Source organism: Ovis aries, chromosome 12 (genome assembly GCF_016772045.2).
Source record: "Ovis aries strain OAR_USU_Benz2616 breed Rambouillet chromosome 12, ARS-UI_Ramb_v3.0, whole genome shotgun sequence".
Taxonomy (NCBI): Eukaryota; Metazoa; Chordata; class Mammalia; order Artiodactyla; family Bovidae; genus Ovis; species Ovis aries.
Window position 1 is genome coordinate 41,818,229 of NC_056065.1, and position 14,696 is coordinate 41,832,924.

Consider the following 14,696-nt stretch of genomic DNA (forward strand, 5'->3'; position numbering starts at 1 on the left):
ACACCAGAATCAGTGTGGATGAACCGATGTGGTCAATGGACCAAACTTGTTTTAAAAACAAATTAGCTGTACTTGATGAAAATGAAGGTGATTCTAGAAAAAGGAGGTTTCACTGAATGTTAAATTCTAGTTTGGTTAAAGAAGGTCTATGTTTACCCACTTTCCTTGTTGTTGCATTGTATTGTTACAAAATTTAATTGTCAGAAGAATACTAAGTTTGTTTCTGAAGCCTAAGTATGTAATTAATCTTTGGATAAAGATCAGATGCTCCATAATCTACAACCAGGAGATTAACACCAGGCTATGGTCATTTAAATTTACAGGCTCCCTTATGCTGCTGCTGCTACTGCTGCTAAGTTGCTTCAGTCGTGCCCGGCTCTGTGCAACCCCATAGATGGCAGCCCACCAGGCTCCCCCATCCCTGGGATTCTCCGAGCAAGAACACTGGAGTGGGTTGCCATTTCCTTCTCTAGTGCATGACAGTGAAAAGTGCAAGTGAAGTTGCTCAGTCATGTCTGACTGTTAGTGACCCCATGGACTGCAGCCTACCTGGCTCCTCCATCCATGGAATTTTCCAGGCAAGAGTACTGGAGTGGGGTGCCATTGCCTTCTCCGTCCCTTATGCCGGGGATAATTAAATCATACTAAGGACTAATACTGCTAGCTATGCTACTTTTTATTTTACCTGTTTTACAAAAGTATTGTTTACTGCATTATCAGAAATGCGACTGAGCCTCTGATAAAATGATGATATATAGTTCCATATGAGATCAATGACTGTAACAGTATAACTCTAGATATGGGAAGAATAAGAGGCAATATTTTCCTAAAGAGGCTAGTGACGCAAAGGGTCCAGAGTCTTTTGCCACTGTTACAAGGAGGCCTAGTCCAATAATAGCAGCACACTGGGTGGCCTGTCTTCGCCAGACCTGGGAATAAGCATTCCTAGCACCATGGGACGAAACGGTCATTAAATGCCCCCCAAACCATGGTCACATACATGACCCTGAAGGGACCTTGCCAAAGGAAAATTGGCACTTGCCATCTGCCTCTGCGAAGATTGAGTCAATGGCCACTTCAGTCACTGAACTTCAACACCCCTTGAATAAAGGAATTCAGAATGGAGATCAGAAATGAGGCACTCTGTGCCCTGAGGAAAACTGGCTGAACAAGCCTTCAGGTAGTTAGATATTTTCAGAAGATTTTATGAGCCCGAATTCTTGCATTTTCCCATATCTAGAAAAACAATGAAATCATTAACAGTGACATCTGCTTTAACACTGGGGAGGGGAGTGCATTTGAAAGTCAAAATGGAGTAGTAGCTGGCCATAGTGGTTGTGATTTCAGATGTGATCATTCCAGAATTGTTGCAAACTTGAATTTTCTGAGCTATATCACAATCCACAAGGATTTTAAAATTCCCCCACTCTCTTCAATAAGATTTTGGCTAAAGACTGAGAGGTTGAATAGAGACTTTTCCAGTCAGAAAAGAAAAAGCATTGGAAGTGACAAAAACCCTTCTTAAGGAAACTACAAAGAAAAACTCTTAACTATAAGGTTATAAAGAAAGCTCTTGCCAAGCAATGCAAAAAACTCATCTAAAATGGGACAAGGTCTTGCCCATTTCTATATTCAACATACTGGACAACTATTAACTGCTATGCATGAGTTTGTATTCCACAGGTCGCCACCCACCCCCACCCAGAAGCTTCCTTCCATCCCTTCAAAGCAAGAAACTGAATGCTACTGAAAATGTGAAAAAAGCAATAACCTGAGCTGCAGCTTGAAAATAAAAGAAGGGACTCTATAACATTCTTCTTACTATTTACTATTCACACCTCTCTAAAATTGAATGGAGTAAAACTGTGGGTACATCACACCAGAGTAAAAAGATTACCAGATGACCAGCCAAGTCAGCAAGCAGACTCCTGAGAAGCAGCCATTGTATTGTTCCAACAAGCAGAGTGAAAGTTCTGTGTTCTTACCCTTTCTTACACCTTCTACCTATAGATTCATCTGCTGATTCTTTCAGTCATTCTAACTGCTAGTTATGTGGCCAGATTCCTATTTCCAGGTCTCCCCTGGATTTTGATGGGTTTTCCCCATGTAGGGAATGGCCTGAAAACAACTGCCTACAATAAGTCTCTCTGAAGTACCAGTTCCAGACTGGTCTTCAGACTTATTCTCCCAGATTCCAAAGGAAATGAGATCTGTTCTGTCTACTAAAGTTCTAGCTGTCATCCCTCTAACTGGGTGTGCTGCACCAAAATAGCAGAACAAGGGACTGAGATCTTAATCATATGAGACCTGGATCCAGGGCGTGGAACTCAACTATTTCCAGTTCGGTATCTATTCCCCCAAAGTTAGGCAGGACTATGCCCCATCTCAGCTTAAAGTAGTTACAGTGGTCATCACTCCATTCCCTGAAAGATTTGGGGAAAGATAAAACCAAGGTGGGGATTAAAACTGAGTTCCCCCAAAACCAAATTCCTCTGACATGTGTGTGTGTGTGTGTATTGCTCAGTCATGTCCAGTTCTTTGTGACTCCATGAAGTATAGCCCACCAGGCTCCTCTGTCCATGGGATTCTCCAGGCAAAAATACTGGAATGGGCACAAGGCCTTTATGTCCCTCATTCCTTTGATTATAGGAAACAGCCTTCATTCAGCCTCCAGGAACTTCTCTGAGTTTCAGTGGGCAGATTCAAACAGTTGTTAATTATGGAAGGGAGAGGATTCGAGAACATGGAGAAACAAACAATACTGTTTCTCTATCAACAGATACATACAACATTCAGTTCAATTCACTTCAGTCGCTCAGTTGTGTCTAACTCTTTGTGACCGTATGGCCCATAGCACACCAGGCCTCCCTGTCCATCAGCAACTCCCGGAGTTTACCCAAACTCATGTCCATCGAGTCAGTGATGCCATCCAACCATCTCATCCTCTGTCGTCCCCTTCTCCTCCTGCCCTCAATCTTTCCCAGCATCATGGTGTTTTCTAAGGAGTCAGCTCTTCATATCGGGTGGCCAAGTACTGGAGTTTAGGCTTCAACATCAGTCCTACCAATGAACACCCAGGACTGATCTCCTTTAGGATGGACTGGTTGGGTCTCTTTGCAGTCCAAGGGACTCTCAAGAGTCTTCTCCAACACCACAGTTCAAAAAGCATCAATTCTTTGGTGCTCAGCTTTCTTTATAGTCCAACTCTCACATCCATACATAACTACTGGAAAAACCATAGCTTTGACTAGACGGACCTTTGTTGGCAAAGTAATGTCTCTGCTTTTTAATATGCTGTCTAGGTTGGTCATAGATTTTCTTCCAAGGAGCAAGTGTCTTAATTTCATGGCTGCAGTCATCATCTGCAGTGATTTTGGAGCCCAAGAAAATAAAGTCTTCCACTGTTTCCCCATCTATATGCGATGAAGTGATGGAACCACATTCCATGATCTTAGTTTTCTGAATGTTGAGTTTTAAGCCAACGTTTTCACTCTCCTTTTTCACTTTTATCAAGAGGCTCTTTAGTTCTTCACTTTCTGCCATAGAGTGGTGTCATCTGCATATCTGAGGTTATTGATATTTCTCCTGGCAATCTTGATTCCAGCTTGTGCTTCATCCAGCCCAGCATTTCTCATGATGTACTCTGCATATAAGTTAAATAAGCAGGGTGACAATATACAGCCTTGATGTACTCCTTTCCCAATTTGGAACCAGTCTGTTGTTCCATGTCCAGTTCTAACTGTTGCTTCCTGACCTGTACTCAGATTTCTCAAGAGGCAGGTCAGGTGGTCTGGTATTCCCAACTCTTTCAGAATTTTCCACAGATTATTGTGATCCACACAGTCAAAGGCTTTGGCATAGTCAATAAAGCAGAAATAGATATTTTTCTGGAACTCTCTTGCTTTTTCTATGATCCAGTGGATGTTGGCAATTTGATCTCTGGTTCCTCTCCCTTTTGTAAAACCAGCTTGAACATCTGGAAGTTCATGGTTCACATATTGCTGAAGCCTGGTTTGGAGGATTTTGAGCATTATTTTACTAGGGTGTGAGATGAGTGCAATTGTGCAGTAGTCTGAGCATTCTTTGGCATTGCCTTTCTTTGTGATTGGAATGAAAACTGACCTTTTCCAGTCCTGTGGCCACTGCTGAGGTTTCCAAATTTGCTGGCATATTGAGTGCAGCATCATCTTTTATGACTTGAAAAGCTTAACTAGAATTTCATCACCTCCACTAGCTTTGTTCCTAGTGATGCTTCCTAAGGCCCACTTGACTTCACATTCCAGGATGTCTGGCTCTAGGTGAGTGATCACACCATTGTGATTATCTGGGTCATGAAGATCTTTTTCGTACAGTTCTTCTGTGTATTCTTGCCACCTCTTCTTAATATCTTCTGCTTCTGTTAGGTCCATACCATTTCTGTCCTTTATTGAGCCCATCTTTGTGTGAAATCTTCCCTTGGTATCTCTAATTTTCTTTTAAGAGATCTCTAGTCTTTCCCATTCTATTGTTTTCTTCTATTTCTTTGCGTTGATCGCTGAGGAAGGCTTTCTTATCTCTCCTTGCTATTCTTTGGAACTCTGCATTCAAATGGGTATATCTTTCCTTCTATCCTTTGCTTTTTCCTTCTCTTCTTTTCACAGCTATTTGTAAGGCCTCCTCAGACAGCCATTTTCCTTTTTTGCATTTTGTTTTCTTGGGGATGGTCTTGATCCCTGTCTCCTGTACAATGTCACGAACCTCTGTCCATAGTTCATCAGGCACTCTGTCTATCAGATCTAGTCCCTTAAATCTATTTCTCACTTCCACTGTATAATCCTAAGGGATTCGATTTAGGTCATACTTGAATGGTCTAGTGGTTTTCCCACTTTTCATCAATTTAAGTCTCAATTTGGCAATAAGGAGTTCATGATCTGAGCCACAGTGAGCTCCCAGTATTGTTTTTGCTGACTGTATAGAGCTTCTCCATCTTTGGCTGCAAAGAATATAATCAATCTGATTTCAGTGTTGGCCATCTGGTGATGTCCATGTGTAAAGTCTTCTCTTGTGTAGTTGGAAGATGGTGTTTGCTATGACCAGTGCGTTCTATTGGCAAGACTCTATTAGCCTTTGCCCTGCTTCATTCCGCATTCCAAGGCCAAATTTGCCTGTTACTCCAGGTGTTTCCTGACTTCCTACTTTTGCATTCCAGTCCCCTGTAATGAAAAGGACATCTTTTTTTGGATGTTAGTTCTAAAATATATTGCAGGTTTTCATTGAACGGTTCAACTTCAGCTTCTTCAGCGTTACTGGTTGGGGCATAGAGTTGAGTTACTGTGATACTGAATGGTTTGCCTTGGAAACGAACAGAGATCATTCTGTCATTTTTGAGATTGCATCCAAGTACTGCATTTCAGACTTTTTTGTTGACTATGATGGCTACTCCAGTTCTTCTAAGGGATTCCTGCCCACAGTAGTAGATATAATGGGTCACCTGAGTTAAATTCACCCATTCCAGTCCATTTTAGTTCGCTGATTCCTAGAATGTCACCGTTCACTCTTGCCATCTCCTGTTTGACCACTTCCAATTTGCCTTGATTCATGGACCTGACATTCCAGGTTCTATGCAATATTGCTCTTTACAGCATTGGACATGGCTTCTATCACCAGTCACATCCACAACTGGGTGTTCTTTCTGCTTTGGCTCCATCCCTTCATCCTTTCTGGAGTTGTTTTTCCACTGATCTCCAGTAGCATATCTCCAGTAGACAACATTATCTTTGAGCTATTTTGCAGATATGGAAACCCCCTCCAGGAAGGAGAAGTTAGTGATTAACAACGGTATGCTGCCCACAGGGATACGGAAACAGGATTGAACAGGTCTATGAAGACCTAAAAGACCTTCTAGAACTAATGCCAAAAAAAGATGTCCTTTTCACTATAGGGGACTGGAATGTAAAAGTATGAAGTCAAGAGATACCTGGAGTAAAGGCAAGTTTGGCCATGGAGCACATAATGAAGCAGGGCAAAGGCTAATAGAGCTTTGCCAAGAGAACACACTGGTCATAGCAAACACCATCTTTCAACTACACAAGAGAAGACTCTACACATGGACATCACCAGATGGTCAACACTGAAATCAGACTGATTATTTTCTTTGCAGCCAAAGATGGAGAAGCTCTATGCAGTCAGCAAAAACAAGACCAGAAGCTCACTGTGGCACAGATCATGAACTCCTTATTGCCAAATTCAGATTTAAATTGAAGATAATGGGAAAACCACTAGACCATTCAGGTATGCCCTAAATCAAACCCCTTAGGATTATACAGTGGAAATGACAAATAGATTCAAGGCATTAGATCTGATAGACAGGGTGCCTGAAGAAATATGGACAGAGGTTTGTGACATTGTACAGAAGGCAGTGATCAAAATCATCCCCAAGAAAAAGAAAGGCAAAAAGGCAAAATGGTTGTCTGAGGAGGCCTTACAAATAGCTGAGAAAAGAAGAGAAGTGAAAGGCAAAGGAGAAAAGGAAAGATATACCCATCTAAATGCATTGTGTGAAAGAATAGCAAGGAGAAATAAGAAAGGCTTCCTCAATGATCAGTGCAAAGAAATAGAGGAAAACAACAGAATGGGAAAGACTAGAGATCTCAAGAAAATGAGAGATACCAAGGGAACATTTCATGCAAAGATGGGCACAATTAAGGACAGAAACAATATGGACCTAACAGCAGCAGAAGATATTAAGAGGTGGCAAGAATACATGGAAGAATTGTACAAAAAAGTGACCCAGATAACCATGATAGTGTGATCACTCACCTAGAGCCAGACATCCTGGAATGTGAAGTCAAGTGGGCCTTAGGAAGCATCACTAGGAACAAAGCTAGTGGAGGTGATGGAATTCTAGTTAAGCTTTTCAAGTCATAAAAGATGATGCTGCACTCAATATGCCAGCAAATTTGGAAACCTCAGCAGTGGCCACAGGACTGGAAAAGGTCAGTTTTCATTCCAATCCCAAAGAAAGGCAATGCCAAAGAATGTTCAAACTACAACACAATTGCACTCATCTCACACACTAGCAAAATAATGCTGAAAATTCTCCAAGCCAGGCTTCAGCAGTACACGAACTGAGAACTTCCAGATGTTCAAGCTGGATTTAGAAAAGGCAGAGGAACCAGAGATCAAGTTGCCAACATCCATTGGATCATAAAAACAGCAAGAGAAAATATCTGCTTCCAGAAAAACATCTGCTTCTGCTTTATTGACTATGCCAAAGCCTTTGACTGTGTGGATCACCACAAACTGTGGAATATTCTTTAAGAGATGGGAATACCAGACCACCTTCCGTGCTTCCTGAGAAATCTTTATGCAGGTCAAGAAGCAACAGTTGGAACTGGACATGGAGCATCAGACTGGTTCCAAATTGGGAAAGGAGTACATCAAGGTTGTATATTTTCACCCTGCTTATCTAACTTCTATGCAGAGTACCTCATGCGAAATGCTGGGCTGAATGACACACAAGCTGGAATCAAGATTGCCAGGAGAAATATCAATAACCTCAGATATGCAGATGACACCACCCTTACGGCAGAAAGCAAAGAAGAGCCTCTTGATCAAAGAGAAAGAGGATAGTGAAAAAGCTGGAGAAAAAACTCAACATTCAGAAAACTAAGATCGTGGCATCCAATCCCATCACTTCATGGCAAATAGATAGAGAAACAATGGAAACAGTGACAGACTTTATTTTCTTGGTCTCCAAAATCACTGTGGATGGTGACTGCAGCCATGAAATGAAAAGATACTTGCTCCTTGGAAGAAAAGCTATGACCAACCTAGACAGCATATTAAAAAGCAGGGACATTACTTTGCCAACAAAGGTCCATCTAGCCAAGGCTATGGTTTTTCCAGTAGTAATAGATGTGAGAGTTGGACCATAAAGAAAGCTGATTGCTGAAGAATTGATGCATTTGAACTGTGGTGTTGGAGAAGACTCTTGAGAGTCCCTTGGACTGCAAGGAGACCCAACCAGTCAATCCTAAAGGAAATAATCCTGAATACTCATTGGAAGGACTTGATGCTGAAGCTGAAGCTCCAATACTTTGGCCACCTGATGCGAAGAGCTGACTCCTTAGAAAAGACCCTGATGCTGGGAAAGATTGAAGGCAGGAAGAGAAGGGGACGACAGAGGATGAGACGGTTGGATGGCATCACTGACTTGATGGACATGAGTTTGAGCAAGCTCTGGGAGTTGATGGACAGGGAAGCCTGGCAGTCCATGGGGTCGCAAAGAGTTGGACACGACTGAGTGACTGAACTGAACTGATGCTGCCCACAAGCACATAGACCCCATACCAGTTTGACTTGAAGGCTGATGATATGCACTTCTGCTTACTTCATACCAACGCATTAGAAGAATGTCCACGAGCTGATCATGCCCTCTTTAAGCAATGACTAGAAAACTTGTCACTGTCTTCCCCAAGTTGGAGACACATGGTTTTGAGAGCATGAGCCCTCTGTATCCCCCTTTACCTGGTAAAGCAAGAAAGCTACCCTTTCCGGTAGAAAAGGTATAGTATTTGGGTGAGGTATCACCCAAAACTGTCTCTGAGATTTGATTCTGCACCAGTATACAGAGAAGCTGAGCTTTCAGCATTACAAAAAGTCCCTCAAAAAAAAACACCCTTGTCATAATGTCACCCGTGGCTTATACCAGTTTCACCTCCCTGCCCTGGCATGCGAAGAACCAAGCATGTAGAGCAATTAGCATTTAATATTTGGTAATTAGCATGCTTAATGTGATTCAGAAAAGTTCCTTGACATTTTCACAAAATCAGAAAGCACATTCCCGCCCACCTTTCAAGGAGCGAGGCCCAGTTTGTCAAAAAAAAAACAAAACCAAAAACAAAAACCCTGTGTGCCAGTCTTTTTTGGTGCTGAATATGCATATGTTGGTCTCTTCCGGGACACTGCTGGTAAATTTAGAAACTCGGTTAGAAAAGAACTCTTTCTCATTCAGCAGCCATACGCCCAAGGATCAGAGAATCTAAGGGGAAATGCCTAAATCGAGCTTAAGTCCTGGGGCTGTGATGGCTCTTCTCAAGTAAATAAAACCCTCGTTGTGCCCCCGACCAAGCACACTGCTGTGCTGAAGTCCAACACGGACCCAAATTTGCGGACGCGGTAAAGATGATACATTCATTCTACTCTAGCTCCAGCGAAACAACGTAACTCTTCTTTCGACAGTGTAGCCACCCGGTCCAGTGTTTCCAGCCCAAGGGTTCAAGCCGGCAGCCCTGACGCCTCGGCGCTCCGACACGCCGCGCCGGGCCCGAGATGTCAGCTCAGGTTTCCCTTGCGGAGTCGGGTACCCCTCACTCCCTCTCGGGCCAGTCTGTGCCTCCCCGAGCCCGGCCCCACGTGGCCCAGGGAAGCTGCCTCACTAGCCTGCTGCCGCAGACGGACGGCCCGCCGCAGCCACTGGACGCCGTGCTGCATGTCGGAGACCAATGAGTGCGCTCGGACGCCGGAGGGGGCGGGGCCGCCGGGCTGCCGCGCACGGGCGCCGCCACTGGAGGGCTTGGGGCCCGCCCCTGGCAACAGGCCCCGCCCCGCCGGCCGGGTTAGGTTGCCGCGCGGGCGGCGGGCGGAGTTGGTCCCGTTGTGCTGCGGCTCCGCGCGGCCTGCAGTCCCGGGCCCGCGCCCCGCACCGCCAGCCCGCCCGCCCGCCATGGAGCCTAGCCCCGACGGCCCCGCCGCCCCCGGCCCCGCTGCCATCCGCGAGGGCTGGTTCCGCGAGACGTGCAGCCTGTGGCCCGGCCAGGCCCTGTCTCTGCAGGTGGAGCAGCTGCTACACCATCAACGCTCGCGGTACCAGGATATCCTCGTCTTCCGCAGGTACCCGCGCCCTCCCGGCCCCGCGCCCCGGCCGCCCGGCCCCGCGCAGCCCGCCGGCACTCCAGCCCTGGGCTCGGCCCAGCTTGACCCTCTTCCTGCCGGACCCCTGTCTTGCGCGCTTTACCTCCGGACACCCCCGGCCGTCTCTGCCCGCTCCTTCCCCTGCAAAACTGTCAGAAGTTCTCGTGAGCTAGGCCCGTCTCTTCCCTCCGTCCCCTCCCCAACCCGCATCCTTCTCGCTGGGCTGGGGACCGGCTTTTCGGGCGGTCCACCTCGGCGGGGAGGGAGCCGGAATCTGCGCCGACCCGCTGCGCCGAGCTCCACGTGTCAGTCCCGGACACGTCAGAGCCGGGACCCCGCGTCCAGCCTCCACCCAGCGGGCCCGCCCGCCGATCCTCGCCACGTGTCACCCCCCGGACTCACCCCTGGAGCCCCCTCGGCAGGTTGGGAGAGATTCTTCTCACCCTGGGCGAGTGGGGGGCACGTCGCCCCCTTCCCGTGGAGCCCAGGTCGCTGACTGTCACTCCTGCCCTCAGTAAGAGCTACGGGAATGTGCTGGTGTTGGACGGCGTTATCCAGTGCACGGAGAGGGACGAGTTCTCCTACCAGGAGATGATCGCCAACCTGCCCCTCTGCAGTCACCCCAACCCACGCAAGGTACCCCATCCCAGCTAGATCCAGCCCTGGGCCCAGGGACAGCCCCCACAGAACAGTGCTGGGGGCCCCAGGAGTGCCCAGTGCTCAGCCCTCCCCAAAAGGTTGTCAGAGAAGTGATAGCGAGGACGAGGGGCCTAGAGGGGAGGAGCTGCCCATTTCACAAGGGGTAGGGGCTAACACCGGGGCTGAGGGTGGACAAGGGGGAAAGGGGACAAAGTGGAAGATGAAGTGATTAAGTCTGTGACACCGGGGAGCTGAGAAATTGTTCCAGGGAGCTCTGTCTGCTCAGTGCCGTTTAGAGGGCAGAGAGGCCGGCCACTAACTCCTGCTGGAGCCTATTTGGTGGGGCTCCTGCCCCGCTCCTGGCTGATTCTTCCTCCCCTTGGCAGGTGCTGATCATTGGGGGCGGGGACGGAGGTGTCCTGCGGGAGGTGGTCAAGCATTCCTCTGTGGAGTCCGTGGTCCAGTGCGAGATTGACGAGGTGAGCGCACAGCTGGGTGGGTCTGGGTTCAAGCCCCAGTTTGCCCTGACCTGGCTGTTTACCCACCGGGCAAGTTGCTTAACCTTTCCAGGCCTGTTTCTTGGTCTCAAAAGCACGTTGGAGGCTTCAGTAGGAGAAGCAGACAGGAAAGCACTTGGTACATAGTAGGTGTGCCGCTGATGCTATTTCTTAGTAACTCTGAGAGCTGATGCTTCGCAGAAGTCCCAGGGCACTCCTGTCCTTTACAGCAGCTGGGGACTTTCATGAGCATTTAGGTGCCAGATTCACTGGTGCATCAGCAGGTCTAGTCCTGCCTCCTTGGAGTTGACATTCAACTTAGGAGTCAAAGGGTTATCTGATAAAAGGTGTGCGTAGTGAGACATACAGGCCAGGTGGAATTCCAGCCCTCTGAAATAGTAAGGAAGCCACTCTCCTGGGGCACTTGGGTTTGGGGAGGGGAAGCAGGGGTCATGGAGGTGTGGGCCAAGCTGCTGGTGGTAGTCAGCCCTCTGAGAAGAGGAGGTACCAAGCTGCTCCCTGCTGTACAGATGTGCAAACTGAAGTTCAGAAAGAATGGCTTGTCTAAGGTGAATCAGGCTCTGCGAAGGGGTCCCACTCAACTCTGGCTCCAGGGTCCATAACCCCTGTGGCCCAACCTGTTACCTCCTGTCCCCTCCCCAGGATGTCATTCAAGTCTCCAAGAAGTTCCTGCCCAGCATGGCTGTTGGCTACTCCAGCTCAAAGCTGACCCTACACGTGGGTGATGGTTTTGAGTTCATGAAACAGAACCAGGACGCCTTCGACGTCATCATCACTGACTCCTCAGATCCCATGGGTAAGCTGGTTGGCCTGGGGCCTCTGGCAGCCACCAGAGGGGAGGCCAGCATCTCCATCTGTGTCCCAAGTCCGAGTTGCAGAATAGAGGGCGGAGGGGCCCTCCAGAACTAGTGCGGCTCTTTTCCCTTCTGAGGTGTCACCTACCCTCTCAAACATGGCTCAGCAGGGTAGGGGCACTAGGCAACTGCCCAGAGTTGGTTGAGAGCCTGGAGGAGAGTGGGGCCTTGGTCCACTGAGGCCCCAGTTTCCTTCTCAGTCTCCTCTCTGCCCCTGACAGGCCAGCATCAGGATGTGCGCAGGGATCTCATCTTTTTTCTTTTCTTTTTTAACACTTAGTTTTTATTTGGCAGCACTGGGTCTTAGTTGCAGCACGTGGGATCTAGTTCCCCCACTGGGTATCAAACTCGAGCCCCCTGTATTAGGAATGCAGTCTTAGCCACTGGACTACCAGGGAAGTTCCATGTGATATAGTCTTAAACCAAGGCCCAGGCTGGAGACTGCCCTGATGCAGTGCTGACAGGAATCCCGCAGGCATGGGGTTAAAACGTAGAGCCCCTCCACACTGGGGCACTGGATCCCTGCGCCCCTCCAAAGCACCCTCTTCATGGTTGATTTCTGAGTTCCACAGGCCTGGCTTTCAACTCCCAGCTCTGCCCCCTGGTGGCTGTGTGGATGTGTATCTTGGGGTGAGAGTGGCCCCCATGCCCCCAGAGGCAGGCTCAGGCGGTGTCCCTTGGTGCTTGTCCCCTGCCCCCTCCCCGCTGTTCCCCCGCCCGCCACCCGCCGCCTCTGCAGGTCCTGCTGAGAGCCTCTTCAAGGAGTCCTACTACCAGCTCATGAAGACTGCCCTCAAGGAGGACGGCATTCTCTGCTGCCAGGGTGAGGGGGCTAGGGTGGACTGGGTGCTGCTGGGTGAGCCGGGCTCCTGCCGGGAGGGGTCCGGCTGGGGCTGGACCAGGCGCCGCCCCCGGCCAGCGCTGACGTCGTCTGGCCGCTTGCGCCCCTCCCCCCACGCGCCGTAGGTGAGTGCCAGTGGCTGCACCTGGACCTCATCAAGGAGATGCGGCAGTTCTGCAAGGCTCTCTTCCCGGTGGTGGACTACGCCTACTGCACCATCCCCACCTACCCCAGCGGCCAGATCGGCTTCATGCTGTGCAGCAAGAACCCAGTGAGCCAAAGCGGGCTGGCCCCCGGGTGGGCGCGGGAGCCTGGCAGGTGGGCCAGGAGAGCATGTCTCTGAGACACACCCCTGTCCCCAGAGCACCAACTTCCGGGAGCCCTTGCAGCTGCTGATGCAGAAGCAGGTGGAAGAGATGCAGCTGAAATACTACAACTCCGATGTGCACCGGGCAGCCTTCGTCCTGCCTGAATTTGCCCGGAAGGTGAGCCCCACCCCAACCCCGAGGGGCAGGGGGTACCCAGGGCTCCCTGAAGGGCCATCTTGCTCACCCCCCCAAGCCCAGCCCCCTCCTGATGAGGCCTTGTGTCCTTCCAGGCCCTGAATGATGTGAGCTGAGCCCGGGTACTGCTGCTGACGCCGCCCACGACCTCGGACAGGGAGCCTCTGGGGCACCTGGGTCCCGCCAGCCCTGGACAAGACTCCTGCTGGCTTGCCCACCAACTGACTGTTACAGGCCCCAGAACGCTGTCCGGCTGGTCCTGCCGGGTGGACTGTCTGTCTTCCTCTGGGTGGCGTTCAGCCACCAAACCTATACCAGCTGTGTACAGCATCTCCCCCACCTCTGTTGCCCCTCACTCACCAAACACATGTATTTATAACAAAATTCTGGATTGTGTGTCCCTGGACTTCAGATGGGCTCAGGCAGGGGCTACCTCAGCCATTGGTGGGTTCTCCTGTGTGCCAGACCCTGAGTTGGACCCCCTGTCTGGCCTCCAAGTATCTGCTGTGGGAGCAGGTAGGCTTCTCCCTGTGTGACCTTGGGCCAGCCCCTTGAGCTTTGTAGGACCCAGAGATGCAACAGTCATCGCACTGGCCCAAGTCTGTCTTGAGAAACGGCCCTTAATCATTCCATCTTCAAGCCCCACACAAGGTTGGTGGTGTTAGACCCGTGGGGTCTGGGCTGGGGAGTTGTCAAAATCAAGGGATTTGCCTTCCCTTGGGGCTGTACAGCAGGGCTCTCAGAAGAATCTGGGCCAGGTCCCATCGTGGGGAAGGTGGTGGCGATGACCCCAGAGGTAGCTGTCTGGAGCTTGGTTGGGATCCAGTTCCTTAGGCGTGCACATTTGGTACCTTTACTTGGCTCAGATTTTAGACCTGGGTTCAAATCCTGCCTCCCCTCCTCATGAGTGTGCCCTCTGGTAAGTTCCTAGAAACTTCCCCCAAGTGTTGAGAGGCTGAGAAAGCAGGTGCGGGCAGCTGCCCATGAGGACTCTGTGGGCGCAGGACTGTCCCCTCTCCAAGGTGCTGAAGCTGCAGAAGCCTCAGCCCTCCTGGCTGCCAGGACTGGGGCTCTGGTGGTGGGACCAGAGTCACCACAACAGGGTACAGATTGGGGAAGGGGGCCTTTAGCCCACTCCTGACTCAGGGTTGGGAAGGAAAGTCCTCACTCCTTGCAAGAGCTGGCCTCACCAATCCCGACCCCACATCTGCCCTCGGCAGCGGTGTGGCCAGGAAACATGTTAACTGAGAAGACTGAGGGGCCAGGGAGCAGGACAAGAGAGTCACTCCAGGATGGTGGTAGTTCGAGGGTCCCCCCAACCCCACCCCTACCCTGGGCACCCAGTTTGGAGTCCCCTCCCAGCAGGGGCTAAGACTGCAGTCATAATGGGAGTGGGAACAGGGGTCCGACTGCCACCTACTCCTTTGGTGGCCTCAGGCCAGTCACC

The 14,696-nt window shown here is 49.7% G+C and overlaps 1 protein-coding gene across 1 annotated transcript; it reads left to right on the top strand.

Annotated features, from left to right (window-relative positions):
- Positions 1-9,601: 9,601 nt before the first annotated feature.
- Positions 9,602-13,633, top strand: SRM (spermidine synthase). Its single transcript, XM_027975643.2, has 8 exons — positions 9,602-9,873; positions 10,410-10,530; positions 10,920-11,012; positions 11,694-11,847; positions 12,645-12,728; positions 12,872-13,017; positions 13,109-13,231; positions 13,345-13,633. The coding sequence occupies exons 1-8, from the start codon at positions 9,707-9,709 to the stop codon at positions 13,363-13,365; spliced, it is 909 nt and encodes a 302-aa protein (XP_027831444.1). The 5' UTR covers positions 9,602-9,706; the 3' UTR covers positions 13,366-13,633.
- The last annotated feature ends 1,063 nt before the right edge of the window (positions 13,634-14,696 follow it).